The sequence below is a fragment of the Marmota monax genome, unplaced genomic scaffold (assembly GCF_021218885.2).
Source record: "Marmota monax isolate L192 unplaced genomic scaffold, Marmota_monax_Labrador192_F-V1.1 WCK01_AAM20220418_F8-fsc00052, whole genome shotgun sequence".
NCBI lineage: Eukaryota > Metazoa > Chordata > Mammalia > Rodentia > Sciuridae > Marmota > Marmota monax.
In genome coordinates, this window is record NW_026693473.1 from 9,903,611 (window position 1) to 9,922,878 (window position 19,268).

Genomic DNA, 19,268 nt, shown 5'->3' on the forward strand with positions numbered 1-19,268 from the left:
GATCACCCTGAGGGTGGTGGGAGCCCCACCTGGGAGGCTTCAGTGCTGGACTTAGGTCAGTTGTGCATTTCAGAGCCTCACTGGGCCTTGTTGGGTAAGCAGGAGAGAGTGCCTCAGCCTCCTAAAAGCAGGGCCATCAGCCAGGGCAGTGGTAAGTCCTGGGAAGAGGGGTTTGACTTACACCAAGGCTGCAGCAGGAGAAGCAGAGGTGGAATCGAGAGCTGGGAAGCAGAGTGTGTGAGGGGCCAAGCATGTGGGGTCAAGGGGAAGGAGGGCTCTGGGTGACTCTCAGGGTCCTGGCCCACACTCCAGGTCCTCAGGTGGAAGAGGGTTGAGGAAGAGGGAAGAAGTTCACCCCATCGTCCTACTATTCCAATCAGACTGTTCTTGTCAAGGTCATTAGTGACCTTCCTGTTGCTAAATCCAGTCATTTCTCTTGTGATTTCTGTGGTCCCCGTGTTCCTGGCTTTCCCACCACGCTCATAAGCTAATCCTTCTCCATGGCTTCTGCTGGCTCCTCCCATCAAGCTTGGCTTTAGAGTGGGGGGGGCCCTTCTGTGGGTGTGCTCTTGAGGACCACAGTCCCAGCTCTTGCTGGCTTCCCTGGTTTGCATCTATGTCCTTTTCCTCTCCACTCAGTTCCAGTCCCAGCTGCCCAGATGCCTGTTTGGTGGCACCACACAGCATCTCACACGTTTGCCTCCAACACAGAATTCTGGATTTCCTGCCTATCCTGGCTTTAATCCCATTTTCCTCATCGTGGTAAATGACACCCTTGTCCATGCAGTGGCTCAAGCCAGAAGTTCCTTCCTTGGCCTTGCTACACCCCCATGTCCACAGTCCATTTATGGCTCCTGTAAATGCTTCCTTTAAAATAAATCTTGAGGGCTTAGGGTATAGTTCTGAGGCAGAGTGCTTGCCTAGCCTGTGCAAGGCCCTGAGTCCCATCCCCAACACAAACAAAATAAAATGAGATGAAATGAAATAATAAAATAGGTCAGCAGCTTCCTAGCTGGTCTGCATCACTACTCTACCTGTACCAGCAGCCAGAGGATCTTATGCAAACTATTACTGTCTTGTCCTTGATTAATACACTCCTCTGGCTTTCCTTTTCATGCGGAATAGAATCTAAACTCCGGTTTTTTTTGTTTGTTTTTTTGGTACCAGGGATTGAACCCCCAAGGGCACTTAACCACTGAGCCACATCCCCAGTTCTTTTTTATATTTTATTTAAAGACAGGGTCTCACTGAGTTGCTTAGAGCCTTGCTAAGAGGCTGGCTTTGAACTTGCAATCCTCCTGCCTCAGCCTCCTGAGCCTCTGGGATTATAGGCGTGCGCCACTGTGCCAGACAAAAATCTAAACTCCTTTCAGAGACTCCCAGGCTCCCCAGGCCCAGGCCACGCCCCCTTTGCTCCCCCTGTTCTCTCCCTGCTTCACTCCTCTCCAGCACTGCTTCATGGGGTGCCCCACCACAGAGCACACACCAGCCCACCGTGGCTGCTTCTTGCTGATCTTTGTCACCTTCCCCACAGGCCTTCCCCAACCCCCAGACAGAAGTAGCCTCCACTGCTCTGTCCTGTCACTTTGCTGTCTCTGGAAGTTCTCTGCAATGCTCTTCCCCTGCCTCTTACCTTTGTTAGCTGGCCATCTCCTGCTGGGAGGGAACTTTGTCTCCTGTCTTGATGGCTCCCAGTGCCTGTAACCTGGGAGTCATGGCCCCTGGGTAAAGGGATGTTTTGAGCGCATGCTCAGCAATGTGGTCCCTGCCCAGCTGCCCAGAGGACACTAGTGCTGGGAGTGAGTTTGGCCTGACCGATAAGCTTTACTCCTGGCCATTGTTGTTCCTCGGATGTTGGATGCAGCCACCCCTGTGTGAAGGTCAGAGTTAGAGCATGCTGTCACAATTAAAGAGTCCACTTCAGCCACAAAACCATCCTTCTGACCATAGGGAGGAGGGTGGGTGGGTTGTGGGAAGCCCTCAGGAGGACACAGGGAACTCTGGTGGCATCTGGCCAAAGCTTTGCACTAGACGATTTTAAATTATGGAACTAACTTCTGAAAAAGAAGCAGTGTGCGAGGCGGGCACGTACTGTGTAGTAGAGAACATGCCTGGCACACACAAGGCCCTGGGTTCCATCCCCAGCACCGCAGAAAAGAAAGGGCAAAAGGTATGTTCACTATAACTGATTCTGTAAGTCAGGGTTGCCTGGGTCCCTGCTAGGGGCGCAGGTTCCTCTTTCATGGGGAGCAATTGAAGCCCCCAGCTGGTTTGAGCTTCTGCCCGCCTCTTCCGTCTGTGTCCACCAGAGGGCGAGACCAGGGGGGAAGCCCAGAGCCTCACAGTCCATCCAGCACCGGCAGAAAGCCCTTCCCGGGGCTCCTGGGCTGGCACTGCAGCCTGCTTACTGAGTGAGGGCTACTTGCCAGGCTCTGAGCAAACAGTAACCATGAACACTACCTGGTGTGTCTTATAGAATAGAGTGCTGACCTAAATCCTTTACAAAGATTGGCTTTTTTACCCTCATTGTCAACCCTTGAGATATTATTCTCATTTTACACACAAGGAAACTGGGGTACAGAAAGAGTATGCAATTTGCTTAGATCACACAGCTTAATGGTGGTAGATCCAGGATTGAGACCTGCTTCTACCTGAGCTTGTGCCCTGCCCCACTATGCTGCCCATCCTCTAAGTGAGCACCATGGCTGACTCCAAGTAAGTGCTTTATAAACAGTTGTTAATATTAATACAAATTATCACAACAGCCCCAGAAGTAGAGACTATTATTAATCTATTTTTTAATCTTAACTAATAATAATTATGTTGAGTCACAGAGCCAAGCATGGTGGTGCACACCTGTACTCCCATCTATACAGAGGCTGAGGCAGAAGGATCATTTGAGCTGGGAGTTCAATGCCAACCTGGGCAACATAGCTAGACCCAGTCTCCAAAAAAAAATCCAGGTGCAGTGGCGCAAGTCTACAATCCCAGCAACTTGGGAGACTGAGGCAAGACAATCATGGCAAGTTCAAGGCCAGCCTCAGCAACTTAGTAGGATCCTGTCTCAAAATAAAGCATCCAAAGGGCTGGGGATATAGCTCAGTGAGAAAGCACCCCTGGGTTCTATCCCAGCACAAAACCAAAACAACAATAATAACAAAAAACTTGAGGCACAAAGAACTTAAGTAACTTACCTAAGATTCCACAGTTAGGAAATCACAGAAACAGGTTTCAGACTAAGCCTATCTGAGTTGGGGGCCTGAGCTTTTATAAAGAGAACACACTTCCTCTGCTGCCATATTGTACCTGCTCAGTGATTTTCTGGTTTTACCTTTTTTCAATGAGATGACCCCAGTGGGCTAGGTTGTGGTGAGACAGGTGCCCAGTTGGTCATATGAACTGACACGGATCCTGTTTGGACAGTCATCTAGAAATGGGTAATAAGGGCCACAGGGATGCTCCTCGCTTTCCCAGCTCTTTGCTAACAAAGAGCTGATCCTAAGGGGAGACTTTGAGGAGGTGCCAGGGGTGCCACTCATCCTTCGGGCCAGGCTTAGAGAGGGGCATAGAGCTTCATAGATCAACTGCCACATTCTTGCTTGGAGCATTTGAAAACTCCACCTCTTTGTTGACTCGGATGTGGCACGCCCTAGCAGATTATAAGATTTATCCGTTTTGCCAGGGAGCCACCTGCTTCCCCACCTCTGCCCACAGGTTCCTGTTTCAGCACCTTTGCGGGTGAGGAGAGCCGCAGGGCTGGCACCTCACCCATGTTCTTGGGCTGAACACTGAGTGGATTTCTTTGTTTATTTTCTCTGCCTGTTCCAATGACTCACATGACACTGTGCATTTAGCCCATTGAGGGCCAAGCCCTGCTTGATTTGGGGACAAACACTCCCAGGCATTCTTTTCCTATGTCCAGAGCATTTACACAGGGCCCCGTGACACTCCTTCAACAGAGGCCAGGCAGGGATCACCTCCTACTTTGAGAGATCAGGAACCTGAGACTTAGGGCTGATTTCCTTCTGAGGTCCAGAAAGCAGGTGAGCTGCTTCTGTGTCTTGGCCTGGAATGTCTGGACTCCCATGTGACTCTGAAAGCCCAGTGATGGAGTTTCTCTGAACTCTGAGGAAGCCCCCTGTGAGCCCTGCCAGAGAATAAATAGATATCTTTCAGGTTACCTCTTCCCTTACCTCCCAACTCTCCCAAATGCTCTCTCGTATGCTGCCACAGCATGAATAGGTAAGGTAAAGCCTAGATGGAGAGCATTTTTGGCAAGAGCTGACTAAGTCACACATGCACACACCCTTCGATCCACTAATTTTCCCTCTAGGAATTTATCTTCTGAATACCCTGAAATCTTGGATGTCTGGTGGAATTTGCTGCAGTCAGCACTGATTGTAAATGCAAGGGATAAGAGGCACCCTAAACCTTCACCACTAGGGGACTGATGAACAGATGATGAACACCCACAATGGTACCCCCAAGCTCCAAGGCTTCTAAGATAGAACTATCTCAAGGCATATTGTTAAGTAAAAAAAAATTTAAGTGTGTAAGAGAATATGAATTGTGCTAGAATTTGTGCAGATGGGAAATGTGTGTGTCTGTGTGTGTGTGAGAGTGTGTAAGATCTGGAAGGACGCAGGAGCTTGGGCACTGGCTGCCTCGGGGTGGTCAAGGGATGATGGTGCCAGGTGACCACTGCACACCCTTTGGACCTTTTAAAACTGAAGTGTGTGGATGCTTCAACAATTCAAAAATGAACTAAAATAAGTGTCCCCACCTGCCCTTTCCCACACACCTTGCAGGCAAGCTGTGGTGCCATGAGACTGCCTGGTGATGGACAGACCAGCACAGGAGACGCGTCACTGCAAGAGCCCCCCTCATACCCTCCCGTTCAGGTCATCCGGGCCCGAGTGTCTTCCAGCAGCTCCTCTGAGGTGTCCTCCATCAACTCAGACCTGGAGGTACAGGGTCTGCCTGCGGGCGGGTGCAGGGGTGTGTCGCTCACCCACACTCACCCTGCCTCCTCGGGCTTGCTGTGCTCTTCTCTGATCTTGCCAGTGAACCTCACCCTGCTGTTAAAGAATGCGCCTCTGCACAGCTGCCAGTCTGCCTGCTGCCAGTCTGCCTGAGGAGCTTCCCAAACCAGCTCGGGACTAAGAAGAAGGCCCCATGGTCAATCTGGTCAGGGGAACACTGGGTTTTGGAGTCTAGTCATCAGGGATCGCTTGCACATTTGAGTCTACAGAAGCAAATGCACAAATAATAAACTAGTTTTTAAAGTCTCAAAAAAATCTTAAAAGCTAGGGGTGTGGCTTGGTGGTAGCGCACTTGTCTAGCGTACACCAGATGCACCAGGCCCTGTTCCAGCCATTGCAAAAAAAAAGAAGAAAGCCTTTGTGCTTCCCCAGCCCATTTGACCATGGAAGCTTTTCTTTGTCCCAGGGAATGTCAGCTCCTCCTGCCGTGCCAGCACACAGGTTGCACACTTTATTTAGTACCTTTGCTTCATTTTGTATCTGTGAGCAAAACTCATGTCCCATCTTGGATGCACAAGTCTCATGTCTGAGTTGTCCCATAACTATGGTTTCTGGCCCCATTCAACGAGGAAGTTTCCATTTGTCTGAGGAAAAAAAGAGAATGAGGACGATGTGGTGGTAATGGGCATGTTGGCAGAAGGGGGCCAGCTGTCTCTTTTTGGTGAGGGAAGGACTGTCTTTCTTTCTGATTTTGTGTTCTTCCATCTTTTTTGGTGTTAAGTGCCCTTTTTGAAATGATGGTAATAATAGGTGGTAGTTAGGGTTGAGTTTTTGGTTCGGGTTTGGTTCCTACCCTACCTCACCCCACCCCCAGTACTGGGGACCAAACCCAGGGGTGCTCTGCCACTGAGTTGCATCCCCAGCCCTTTCTATTTTGGGACAGGGTCTTCCTAAATTGCTGAAAATGGCATTGAACTTGCTTTCCTCCTGCCTCCAGAGTTCTGGAGATTACAGATGAGTGGTGCTACACCTATTTGGTTTGGTTTTTAATGGCCTCATTTGGCAAAACAATCATTATCTATTCTAAGTTCTCAGATTTATCAAACTTATACTGGACCCTGACATCCAAAACTCAGAGCCACTGATTTGGGATGAAGTCCAGTTCCTTGGTGTGATGTTCTAGCCCTTCTCCATTTGCCCAGCCTCCTGTTCTTCCCTGCCCTCACCCAGCTCTCTGACCTGACCGTGGACTCTTCTTTGTCCCCAGGCCTTTGGGCCTCATCTTTCTAGCCCCATTTCCACGGTTCATAATCCTATCCAGATGCCACCTCCTGGGAGAAACCACCCCATCTGTGGCCTCTTCCACTGAGTGCCCAGAACACACAGTCCCTTACACACCTGTACTTTGGAGTGTGCGTGGTCTGGTGAGCTGTGGAGTGACTGTCATCTTTCTCTATTCCTCAATTCTGGAACACAGTGGGCATGAAGAACTGGGTTGGTGTTAGGACTTCTGTACCCTTTGGGTCATATTTCTGTGTCAGTTCATGTCATATATTTCTTTTTTTTTTTGTTTTTTATTCTAATTTGTTATATATGACAGTAGGATGCATTACAATTCATATTACACATATAGAGCACAATTTTTCATGTCTCTGGTTGTACACAAAGTAGAATCACACCATTCATGTCTTCATACATGTACTTAGGGTAACAATGTCCTTCTCATTCCACAGTCTTTCCTACCCCCTCCCTTCCCCTCCCTCCCCTTGCCCTATCTAAAGTTTTCCTTCCAGGTCCCCCCCCCCATCCTCATTATGGATCAGCATCCTCATATCAGAGAAAACATTCAGCATTTGGCTTTTGGGGATTGGCTTGCTTCACTTAGCATAATATTCTCCAACTCCATCCATTTACCTGCAAATGCCATGATTTTATTCTCTTTTCATGCTGAGTAATGTTCCATTGTGTATATATACCGCAGTTTCTTTATACATTCATCTACTGAAGGCATCTAAGTTGGTTCCACAGTTTAGCTGTTGTGAATTGTGCTGCTATAAACATTGATGTAGCTGTGTCCCTGTAGATGCTGTTTTTAAGTCCTTTGGGTATAAACCAAGGAGTGGGATACCTGGGTCCAATGGTGGTTCCATTTGAAGTTTTCCAAGGAATCTCCATACTGCTCTCCCTATTGGTTGCACCCATTTGCAGTCCTTCTCCCCCACATCCTCTCCAACACTTATTGTTGTTTGTCTTCATAATAGCTGCCATTCTGACTGGAGTAGTTTTGATTTGCATTTCTCTAATTGCTAGAGATGTTGAACATTTTTTCATATATTTGTTGATTGATTGTATATCATCTTTTCAGAAGTGTCTGTTCAGGTCCTCGGCCCATTTATTGATTGGGTTATTTGTTTTTCTGGTGTTAAGATTTTTGAGTTCTTTATATATCCTAGAGATTAGTGCTCTATCTGATGTGTATGTGGTAAGAACTTGTTCCCAATTAGTAGGCTCTATATTCACCTCACTGACTGTTTCTTTTGCTGAGAAGCTTTTTAGTTTGCATCCATCCTATTTGTTGATTCCTGATTTTATTTCTTGTGCTAGAGGAGTCTTGTTAAGGAAGTCAGAGCCTAATCTGACATGATGAGGATTTGGGCCTACTTTTTCTTCTATTAGGCACAGGGTTTCTGGTTTAAATTTTAAGTCCCTGATCCACTTTGAGTCCATGTCATGTATTTCTTGGATCCAGTCTCAGAACACGTGGGACACCCAGGGTCCACAGCGGTGTCTGCCAAGGCCTAAGGCTAAGGGAGAAGGAATAATCTGGACACTGAATTCATTAAGGAGAAGGGACAGGAAGGCTGCTGAGGGCAGGCTCGGGGGAGAGGCGGGCAGCATTCGCTCTGTGGAAACAAGCGTGTCTTGCTGCCCACCCTCGGCTGAGGCGAGAACTGAATAGGGAAACTGAAAATTCCGACATCTGTCCTTGTGGCTGGTTTGGCCATTTCTCTGTTTTGCAGTCCTTGTTGTTTTACTCTATTTTCTCTCCATTTTTATAAATCTGTTGTTTAAAATATGTCAGTTCCTAGGATACAGGGTCACACTCTTAAATTAAGCAAGTGGAAATGATGCTTTTGTCCATGGTAAAAGGAACAGTCAGAAGCCCAGTCCCCCCGGCCTCTCCCCTGCAGTCTTTCTGCTTCACACCCTAAAACATAAATACACTGTAGACAGGCCACCAGGGTCCTTCCTATAAAGAGATAACCTCACCTTAACCACACACACACTAGCGGATCAAATGGAATTGTGACGCTCCCAGTATTGATTGTTTAGTGTGCGAGCAGGAGGCTGTGGAGCTTTCTTCGGGTGTGTGATCCATCAGGGCTTCTGTTTTTAAAGTAACACCGCTCACCTGTTCAGGAGGCTGAGGCGAGAGGGTCGCCTGAGCTCTTCAGTTTGAGCCTGAGCAACCGAGTGAGACCCTGTCTCTAAATAAAGAAATAAACGTAATACATGTTTTTGGTATAAAATTTGGAAAACAAAAAAAAGTAAAGAAGAAAATTAAGCCCACTCAACCAATGTGGGACTGGGCATGATGGATATGCCACCTGGGTTTTGGAAGTAGTATTTTTGGAGATCCTGGTTGGCTTGTGGAGAGGAGGGGCTCAGCAGATGGTTAACAAGTCCCCCTCAGCTGGCCATCTGCTGGCTCATTCAGCAGATGTGTTCTGAAGGCCCAAATTGAAAGGGAGAATACCTGAGGACACATAGGCCCCAGCCTGCCCAGCCTGCTTGGTAAATTGGCCACAATCTGATCCTCTGCCTCACGCACACTCCTTTTAGGAGTGTGACAAGATGAAACTGTAGAAATCAATGTCAGGGCTTAGGTATTACTTCTGTGGTTTGTGACTTCTCTTGCAGAATTCACGTATTTCATGGTGTTGGACTCAGGTAACCTAGGGCATCTCTCCCCACTCTTGCCTACCCATGCCTCTGCCCTCTGCCCTGGACTCCACTGAGGTTGGCTTCCGTGGTCTGCCTCTTACTGACCTCCTGGGTTTCTCCTTGACCCTTTGGGTTGACAAGTGAATGCTTCCCGACTCCCACTGTCCAGGCCCAGGGGCCTGGGAGCTATTCTGGACTCAGAGGTGATGTGTCCATCCCCTAAGGTCCTTGATCATCTCATAACTGACCTCTGAGGCCAGGTTTTGATGTCATGTTCTCGGCCGTGTGCCCCCTATCCTGAGCACCACATCCTGCGGTGCGCAGGGGGAGTGGGGGACAGGCGGGTCTCAGCAGCACAGCGTCTCCACACACTCAGTTCACAAAGCGTCTCCAAATCCATTCGCAAGGAAGTAAGGTGCTTGCCAAAGTGCTGGGCACGGGGTGGTACAGTGAAGACTCACCAGGACTTTGTATAAGCAGCCCTGAAGCAGGAGACTAGGAGTAGAGGAGTTTAATTAGCCACACGAAAATGAGGAGAATAAGGAAAGAAAGGAGAAGAGAAGGCAGATCTGGGGTTTGAACCCAGTGTCATCCACTCTGAAACTTCCCACGTTGCCCACTGCACTCCAGTGCCTTGAAGGGACTAGTACCCAGGGGGCTTTGCAGGCCATGTCTGTTATCCATTATTCCCATTGAATGTCCTAAGTAACAGAGGGTAAAACATTGGGATTTACAAATAAATCCAGGGAGGAATGAGACAGGACCATGGAGGGACAGCTTGGATTGTTTTTGTCTTTCTTCAAAGATCCCACGGGCTGGATCGACCAGGGTACCAGATGAATGGTTTAAGAGCCCCAGTGAGACCAACAGCCATGTAGAGAGGCCATTTGCTTGGGCCCTGTAGTTTCCAGATACCTTCCAGGAGGTGCACCCTCCGCAGACCGTAGATCCACTCACTCAACCATCACCCACCCGTCCAGCACAAGGGCCGCCTCGGTCCTGGCATAGCTGTCCAAAGGGTGCACTGAACAGCTGCTGACAAAGGGTCATTGTAACCCCAGTGGTCAGGAGTTCAAAGCCAGCCTCAATAAAAGCAAGGCACTGAGTGACTCAGTGAAAACCTGTCTCTAAATAAAATACCAAATAGGGCAGGAGATGTGGCTCAGTGGGTGAGTGCCCCTCAGTTCAATCCCTGGTACCCCCCGCCAAAAAAAGAAAGGGTCACTGAGCTCATGGAGTCCGAGTCCACAAGTGGGAGGTCAAAGAAAATAGTAGCAGGGCTTACAGGAGTGGCCTGTCACTTTCCAGGAAGCCATCTGAGTGCAGGGCCGACCTTCCCCAGCACCGGAACTGCTAAAGATGTGTGTGTTGTGTCCCCCTGTGCTGACCTAAAGCACGGTGAGGGTGTGAGTGTAGAGACTTGGGAAACTGCAGAGGACCCAGCACTGCTGCTCCTGTGGTGTGGCTTTCGATGGCTTCTTATTCTTTTCTTCTGTCTTTTAGACTGTGGGATTCTAGAACACACAGAGTCCAGCCTTGTGACCAAAGAGTGTTTATGGCAGTGAATTAATCTGTTCCTTCTGGGTTCCCAGCAATGGCACAGGCCTTCTGTAAGCTGTGTAGGAATTCTGTAAGGAGCTGTTTCTGTCACTGGCACAAAGTGTGCACAGCAAAGATGTCCAGGACAGGAGCTTCTGCAGCCATGTGTGTGTGTGTGTGTGTGTGTGTGCACAAGGGTGCACATCGAATGCATGCAGCATTGTGTGTGTGTGGCATGAGAACAGGGCTGAACGCCAGACTGCTGTGTCGGAAGAGGGTCAAGTGTCCTCACTAATTCTGTGCCTCAGGCTCTTGGTAACCAAGACTGCTTATTCTGTCTCCAAACCACATTCAGAACCAGCTGACCAGGACAGATTCCCTTGGACATGTGCCATTCTTAAAGCCAAATCATTCTTTTAGGAGAAAAAGACAGAGAAATGACTATGAAAGTGCTAAGTTTAAGCCGAGAGTGGCGGCACACAGGTGTGATCTGATTCAGGAGGCTGACGGGAAGATCCCAAGTTCGAGGCCAGCTTCAGCAACTTAGCAAGACTCTGTCTCAAAATAAAAAACAAAAAGAACTGGGGGTGTAGCTCAGTGGTAGAGTACCCCTGGGTTCAATCCCCAGTACCAGGGCAGGTTGCCAATTTTAGAAGAAAATTTATGTAAGCATGAAGAAGGAAATTAGAACATGCCAAGAGGCAGCAAAGGTCAGGAATCAAGTTAAAGATGTGGCTTCTGCCCTCCACAGGTCTTTTTCCTTCTTGGGGAGGTGAGGGCACCTGCCCTCAGAACCAGCACAACATAGTCCATCCTGAAACGTGTGGGGCAGCCGGTTCCCCTTGGGTGGGGAAAAGACTTCACTTGCCCCAAGGGGAACCTGGGCTGTGTAAGGGAAAGAACAGTGGCCCAGGAGTGGGGTGCATGCAGGGGCTTGTCTGGGGCTTGGGCCTGCACAGGACTTCTCAAGTTGTAGTTTCTCCCTCTGTAAATGGGAATCATGAGACCCGGCTCCCATATGACAGAGGGACTGGATGGGTCCAATGGGAGTGCTGCCAGCTCTTTGCAAGATTACCAAGGCACCACACTTGTTGCCATGGAAAATGCAGAAGGCGGAGGGTCTGAGCTCAGATACTGGCTCTGGCCTGTATGGCTGAAGAACTGGGCACCACCCATTCATTTTTCATAACCTGGTCTGGAATGGAGATGATGAGCCCCAGAGGGTAAAGGAGGCTTGGCCAAAGTCAGATGTGAAGGAGCTTTGAAATGCAACAGAGCGCTGTCCACCCAGAGGCCATGGTGAAACTCCAGCTTTGGACTGGGCCATCTTCAGGGCCCACCTCGCAACAGAACCCTAAGTGGAAGGTGTATTTTGGAAGAGGCAGGCAGAGGGTGATTATGTGGGTCAGTTCTTGGACAGGCTTCTCTCAGGAAAACAAATGGGCAACTCAAAAGCATACTCTGCCAGTGTCCTTGCTAACCTGGTTGCTGAGTCTGCTTAGCTCCACTCAGAACCCTCCCCGCCTCTGTGGTCTCTAGAGTATTTCCAATTCCACTGACCTGGTAGGCCTTTCCTTCCAACCCTGGGGTATTTCCAAGGACGCTGTGTCCTCTCAATAAAGGAGGTCTGTCCACAGGGGTCAGAACTTCACTGTCACTGATCCTGCTCAGGAAAGACCTGTGCAGACCTGAATGGAGAGGGATTTGCATGGTCAAACCAACCAGCCATGGGATCATGTTTTGCCCTTGCACAGAGCACTTCAGGGCCTCTGGAACATTTCCCTTCTTACATCCCAGTTCTTTCCCTCTACAACATCCCAGGAAGGAAGAGTGAGCAAGAAATAGAGCAGGTAGGGAGGAGGAGATACAGCCCGTTGGGGGGGGGGGGTGAAGCCCTGGGTGATGCAGAGTACGTCCATGGTGTTGGCTAATTAGACAATATTTATAATTGGGTTTTATATATTTAATAATTTGTGTTTATGTATATTGTATAATTTGTATATATTTAATAATTTGGGTTGTATATATATATTTTTTTAATTTCTTTTAGTGGTTGATGAACCTTTGTCTTATTCGTTTATTTATATACATTGCTGAGCATCGAACCCAGTGCCTCACACATGTGAGACAAGTGCTCTACCACTGAGCCCCAGCCCCAGCGCTGTATATTTATATATACTTTAAAAGTAGGACTGGCGTGTAGTTCAGTGGCAGAACACTCACCCCGTTGGTCATGGCCCTGAGTTCAACCTCCAGCCCACCCCCCAATATAAATAAATAAATAATAAAAATAGAGAGATGTGGTTTTTTTTTTTTTTCTGTAATGTTTTAAAGGGACTTGGTCAAAAGGCAGTTGGTTTAATGGAATCTGGGAGAGCTGAAGCTGGTGTGTAGTTGGCCATGAAAACATTATGACCTCTGCCAAGTCTAGCACCATCTCCCCTCCCAGCCTTGGGGAAGGTCATTTCTCCGCAGATGCAGGAGGAAGGAGCTGGACAGATGGTCTCTGAGGATCCACCAGCTTGAATTTAAGACAGTGACTCTTATTTCCTCAGTGACTTAGCCACACCTCCTATTCCTCAGGAATGAAAGAAATGTTGCCACACGCTGTATAGACCAGAGCTGCAGGGTGCTGCTCCCACAAGCATGGGAAAGTGAGCTTGTAGAGATGAAGTGAATTGCCCTGGGTGCTGGCCCATGCCTGGAATCCTAGTGGCTCAGGAGGCTGAGGCAGGAAGATCACAAGTTCAAAGCCAGCCTCAGCAACTTAGCAAGGCCCTTAGCAACTTAGAAAGACCCTGTTTTTAAATAAAATATTTTAAAAGCTTAGCTGGGGATGTGGCTCCATGATTAAGTTCCCCTGGGTTCAATCTCCAGAACACACACAAAAAGAACGAAGTGAATTGAAATGCCACATGCTGTGGCTCACAGAGACGATGGTCCTGGACACAAGTTAAGAATATGTGGAGCCAGCTGGAGCAGTCCCAGCTACTCTGGAGGCAGGAAGACAACTTAAAGCCCAGAAGCTGGAGGCCATCCTGGGCAACAAAGCAAGGACCCAGCTCAGGAAAAAAGGAGAGAGAGAGAGAGAGAGAGAGAGAGAGAGAGAGAGAGAATGTGGAAATGCTTGTTATATATAGTGGGAGAAAAACTATGTGAATAATTTAATTATATTTCATTAGAAATATATATTATTATATATGTTTCAGAGGTCTGTTTAGTAACAGTTCATAGAAGTGCTGTTTTAGGGATAGAATTATGGAACTTGTGTTTTTTGAAAATTTATCTATGATAAACACATTTTTGCTTTTTTTTTTTTTTGGTTCTGGGAGTGAACTTGAGATGTGGCGGAGGGAGCACTGAACCGCTGAATAACATCCCCAGCCTTTTTAGTTTTTATTTTGAGATGTGGCCTTGCAGAGTTACTGAGGCTGGCCTCAAACTTGTGATCCTCTTGCCCCAATCTTCCAAGTAGCAGGGATTACAGGAGCACATCACTGTGCCTGGCTTACATTTTGTTATTCAAGCATGTAAAAGACTATAAAATGTTATTTATACAGTTTTGGGGAGATGAAGAGACCTCACTTAAAAAGACTTGGGGTAACTGTCCCTTCAGATATTATCATAATTCATTTGAAACAGTTTAACATAAAAAAAAAAAAAAAAAAAAAATCCTGACTACTATCTCCACTAGAGGGCACTCTTCTCCAATTGCTGGGGGTTTATTTATTTATTTATTTTTAGGTGTGAATGGACACAATACCTTCATTTTGTTTGGTTTGGTTCCTTTTTTTTAATGTGGTGCTGAGGATCAAACCCAGTGCCTCACATGCAAGGCAAGTGCTCTACCACTGAGTTACAACCCCAGCCCCGATGATGGAGATTTTTAAAGGCAGTTCTAAAGTTTTACTTCAATCCACTTGGGGAACTCAAAACCTATTTATGTTTGCTTTCTTATTTGTTTGGCTTTAAATAAACTTTTTATTTTGGAATAATTTTAGGTGTACAGAAAAGTTTCAAAAATTAGTACAGAATTCCTTTATGCCCTTTGCCCAATTTCCCTAATATTCGCTTACATAACCTTCCTACATTTATCAAAATTAAGAAATTAGCACTGGTACATTACTTTTAACTAAACCACAGGTTTTGTTTGGATTTCACCAGTTTTTCCACTAATGTTCTTTTTTCTATTCTAGGCTACAATCCAGGACACCATATTGTATTTAGTAATTTTTTTAAATAAACAAATATACACTAACTGTAATAATCATAAATTACCATTTACATTTTGCATGAATACCTGTATTTTCCCAGAAAGGTGAAGGTTAGTATTTTTATTTAATTTCTCTTATTAGCCACCAGGTGCAGTGGTGCACACCTGTGATCTCCACAACTCAGAAGGATGAGGAGGCTAGCCTCAGCAACTTAGTGAGACCCTCACTAATGTAATAAGACTCTGTCTCAAAATTAAAAAATAAAAAAGACTGGGGATGTAGTTCAGTGGTAAAGCACCCCTGAGTTCAACCCCCAGTGGATAAATAAATCATTTCTCTATTTCCATGACCTTTGTAAGTTATTGAACTTTTTCAACCCCTACTTTACATCATCCGCATTTCTGTTTTTTTGTGGTGCTGTGGAAACACCATTTATGTTCAGTTTATGTTCCTGCAGCAGATGTCAGCAAAAGAGTAATGCTAGCTGGGGGTGTAGCTCAGTGGTAATAAGCATGTGCTTATTAACATCTATGAGACCCTAGTTTCATCCACAACATCCCACCCCTCAAAAAAGGTGAATGCTGGGGCTGGGGTTGTGGCTCAGCGGTAGAGCGCTCACCTAGCACCTGCAAGGCCCTGGATTCCATCCTCAGCACCACATAAAATAAATAAATAAAATAAAGATACTGTGTCCAACTACAACTAAAAAATAAATTTAAAAAAAAAAGTGAATGCTAAGGAATTGCCACTGGTTTTGCTAGATATAATCACAGCATTATGCTTAGAACTTTTAAAAATGAGTCTTTATCTATGAGATACATTCTAGAGTAGTTACAAATGAAATTATTTACTTTAAAATACTTTAGCAAATGAAAAGATTTGGGCACTAGATCAAATAAAATGGATTTATCCATTAGTGTTCATTAGATTACTCTTTTACTTTTCTGTGTGATTGAAAGAAGCTGTTTGAAATGAAAATTTGAAGGAGTTGAACAGCAGAGTCTTTGTTTTCATGTGACAATGACCCCAGATCTTGTGCACAGTTCATATTGGCAGCTAGTAAGGTTAACAGATATTTCACAGATCAGCCTAACACGTCTGCAGTCCCCAGCTCTGTGTCAGAAATACAGGGCTCCCAGGCTGCACAGGCGCGCTGGAAGAGGGAGCGCTGACCTTGGTGCCCGTGCTCCAGGAACTTGAGTCAGACATACTTGAGGCTTGGAGTAGAACCAACCCTGCAGTAAATGCTGATTAAAACTGAATCTTGGCTGGTAGCAAACACCCCGTATTTCAAGGTGGGGATTTTATTTGCATCTCTCTTTCTTAGTTTTATGGGTTTGTGTTGAATCATCTCAGCCATGTGGTTAGCTTTATTATTATTATTACTGTCCCTAATAACACTAATTTATAGTAATATTAATTTAAAAATCTCTACAGTCATTTTTCCCAGGGCCTGCAACCCTTTTTAGTAATCGTGATTATTCTTTTGATCATTTAACTAACCTGTCACTGCTAATAACTGCTGCTTTTCTGCTTGCTGAAATTGGCTGTCCCTTTGCCTCTAAACCATCTGAGGGTCTGTCTCCTGGCTCCCTGAGCAGATGGGCTGGCACTGAGCTCTGCTCTGCTGTGCTGTGTGATGATAGCAAAATCAGTCCAACATTTTTCTGTCTCTCTTTTTATCCTGCAGCAGAAGTATTGGGAGGCCCTAAACTCGGAGCAGGTATGGACAATCATGCTGTCTCTCTCTTCCAGGAGGGACTTCTATGGCTTGATTTCAGCTTTTGTTTTTGTTAGAGGCTCTCGGATGATGGCACATGACAAAATCCATTAAAAAAAAAAAAAAGATGTAAAAAGCAAGAGACAAGTTTGAGGACTAGCCGGGCTCTCTTAGTTCAGAGTCTTTTGCTTTGGGGGTATTCACATAAGCCCATACTATCCACTAGGGACTCAGAAAACAGGCATAACCCAGTGAAGATCCATGGATTGGAACAGGGCCTGCCTATGAGCAAGCGAGAGTTGCCGTAGGTCACCAATGGTAGTGCTGGTGTGACATGGCTGCAGCAGCTGATATGATAAACAGTTCCACACATTTGTCTTTCTGAGACCTGGGGCACCTGGTTGCTGTCACCATGCCATCTTTGCCTCGCAGTAGCAGATGAGCACGTGTTTTATGACAACTGCCTGTGCCTGTCATCTCCCAGGATGGTTTCTGAGAGGAGAATAAATGCATTATCTTTTGTTCAAATTATTTTTATGACTGGTTTCCCACAATATTTTTATTACTTAAAGTGAAGTTTTAACTGGGCACAGTGGCACTACCTTTAATCGCAGTTACTTGGAAGTCTGAAGCAGGAGGCTCACAAGTTCAAGTCCAATCTCAGCAATTTAGCAAGACCCTGTCTCAAAATAAAAAAATAAATAAATAGGGCTGGGGATATAGCCCAATGGTAGAACATTTGCCTAGCATGTATGAGGCCCTGGATTCAATCCCGAGTACCATGCGGGAGAAAATGAAGTTGGTTTTTTGTTTGTTTGTGTTTCCTTCCTTCTTTTCTTCTTCTTTTTTTTTTTGTACCAGAGATTGAACCCAGGGGCATTCAACCACTGAGCCACATCCCCAGCCCATTTTATTTTTTATTTTGAGAGAGGGTCTTGTCAAATTGCTGAGTGTGGCTTTGAACTTGTGATTTTCCTACTTCAGCCTCCAAGCCCCTGAGATTACATATGTGGCAATAAATGAAGTTTTAAAACATATTATTCAAAAGAAAGGGATTTAAAATATTGTCTAATACCTAGTTCATTTCAAAGAGTTCACTTGATCAAAGTGGCAGGTTGTTTCTGTTTGCGAGCAGCTGATTTGGTCAGGATTAGCAAGAATAACTTTTAAGAAGTCATTTCAGCAGTTGGAGCCATAGTTCTCAAACATCAGAGCATCTAAGAAATATCATAGGAACTTGTTAAAATGCCAAACCGCAGGTAGGAGCTGAGGTGAGTCCTCAGCATCAGTCTTTTTGAACAGTAGCCCAGGTCCTTCTGGTGGGGTTGGTCCAGAGTACCTTCTGAGAACTCTGATGTAGGACCCAGGCTTCAGCTCCAAAACAGCCTTCATCAGAGAGCACACTTCCATCCTCTGAGAATGGAATGGGCCCATACTTGTGCCACTGGGCAAGTGGGTCACAGAGGCTGGCCAGCGAGCTCTTTTACTTGGAATCTTTGATAACATCAGGGAAGAATTTACTTAAAGGTGTCCAGCCAAGTCTATAACCACAAGTAAATAAGGAGTTCACACCAGGAGTGGCTGTTACAGCGGGCAGAACTGCATCAACTAATCCAGCTCATCCCCAGGCCTATAGGGTCACTGGGGTCTTTTTAACATGATGGCTTTTTAAATCATCAAGTAATAGAAGTTGGTTGAATTATTATCAGTGAATTTCTAATTGAACCAGCTTTTCTTTTCAAAACAGAGACATAATGTGTGTTTTATAACTGGCATGACATGGATGTTATTTGGGAGACCTTATTTGGGACCTCTAAGAACTAGACTGTTTGATTCAGCTCAAGTTTGAACATCTGGCAGAGTGTCTTTGTCAGACATAAATCTGGGGTCTATGACCTCTGTCCAAATACATAATCCAGCCTAGTCTGCCACATTTTCCATCACTGTTGCTTGTTTCTGTGTTTCCCAGTACTGTCAAATGTGACCTCATGGCTCAAAATCATCAGTCATAGAGGCTCAGAAATGGAAGAGGTCTTATTATCTAATTGTTGATCCAACCCTCAGCTTATGTACAGAGAAACTGAGGCCCAAAGAAGAGCAAGCAAGTTTGTGACAGAAGGAAGACTTGGCCCAGTCCCCACTTGCCTCTGGAGCTGTAACATCAAGGGTAGCACTAAGAATCCCTTGGGTCTTGACCATGTGCAAAGTTCTCTCTCTAATCCATCATCTGCAAATACCTTCATAAAGGCTATGTTCCAGCTTTTTTTTTTTAACTTTTTACCCTTACCCTTGAAAATTTCAATTTTCCATACTTATCTGAGTCAGATTATGAAATATTAACTGGCAGTGCCCACCATTCTGAATTGGGTTTTAAGTGTTTATTTTTTCAGTGCCAGGGATTGAACCTGGGGGCACTTAAACCACTGAGCCACATCCCCAACCCTTTTATTTTTTGAGACAGGGTCTTGCTAAGTCTCTTAGGGCCTTGCTAAGTTGCTGAGGCTGGGTTTGAACTCATAATCCTCTTGCCTCAGCCTCCCAAGCTGCTGGGATTGCAGACATGCACTTATACCAGGCACAGTGCCTGAAGTGTTTATTTTTAACAAATCTTCTGGACCTCAAATTGAGAGGAAACACCAAGTGAGAGCCCTGCTCTTCAGGAGTTCATCATCTCCCTAAGAGAACAAGGCAGATGTCCAAAGAAAGACTGAGGCCATCCATGTGCAGGTACGGATGAGTAGCAGATGTAATACTAAGAAAGGAGCAGGTGCAAGCTCACTGGGCTAACACAGCCAAGGCAGGCTTCCTGCCAGAGGAGGTATTTCCTCTCAAGAGTGGGTTGAGGCCAGGTATGGTGGCACTTGCCTC

The 19,268-nt window shown here is 46.1% G+C and overlaps 1 protein-coding gene across 8 annotated transcripts in view; it reads left to right on the forward strand.

The window, feature by feature from the left end:
- Nucleotides 1–19,268, forward strand: part of Tmem44 (transmembrane protein 44) — a 42,089-nt gene that overhangs the window by 14,343 nt on the left and 8,478 nt on the right. For 5 of the 8 annotated variants that reach the window (XR_006854696.2, XR_006854697.2, XM_046457858.2 and 2 more), the window contains 2 exons: nt 4,809–4,967; nt 16,371–16,403. Coding sequence is in view for 6 of the 8 variants with exons in the window: in XM_046457858.2 (XP_046313814.1) it covers nt 4,809–4,967; nt 16,371–16,403 (192 nt within the window). In the remaining 2 variants the exon portion in view is untranslated. Of the gene's footprint in view, nt 1–4,808; nt 4,968–5,064; nt 5,202–16,370; nt 16,404–19,268 lie in introns of those variants that run through there. The other 3 variants (XM_046457854.2, XM_046457856.2, XM_046457855.2) reach the window with 3 other exon arrangements.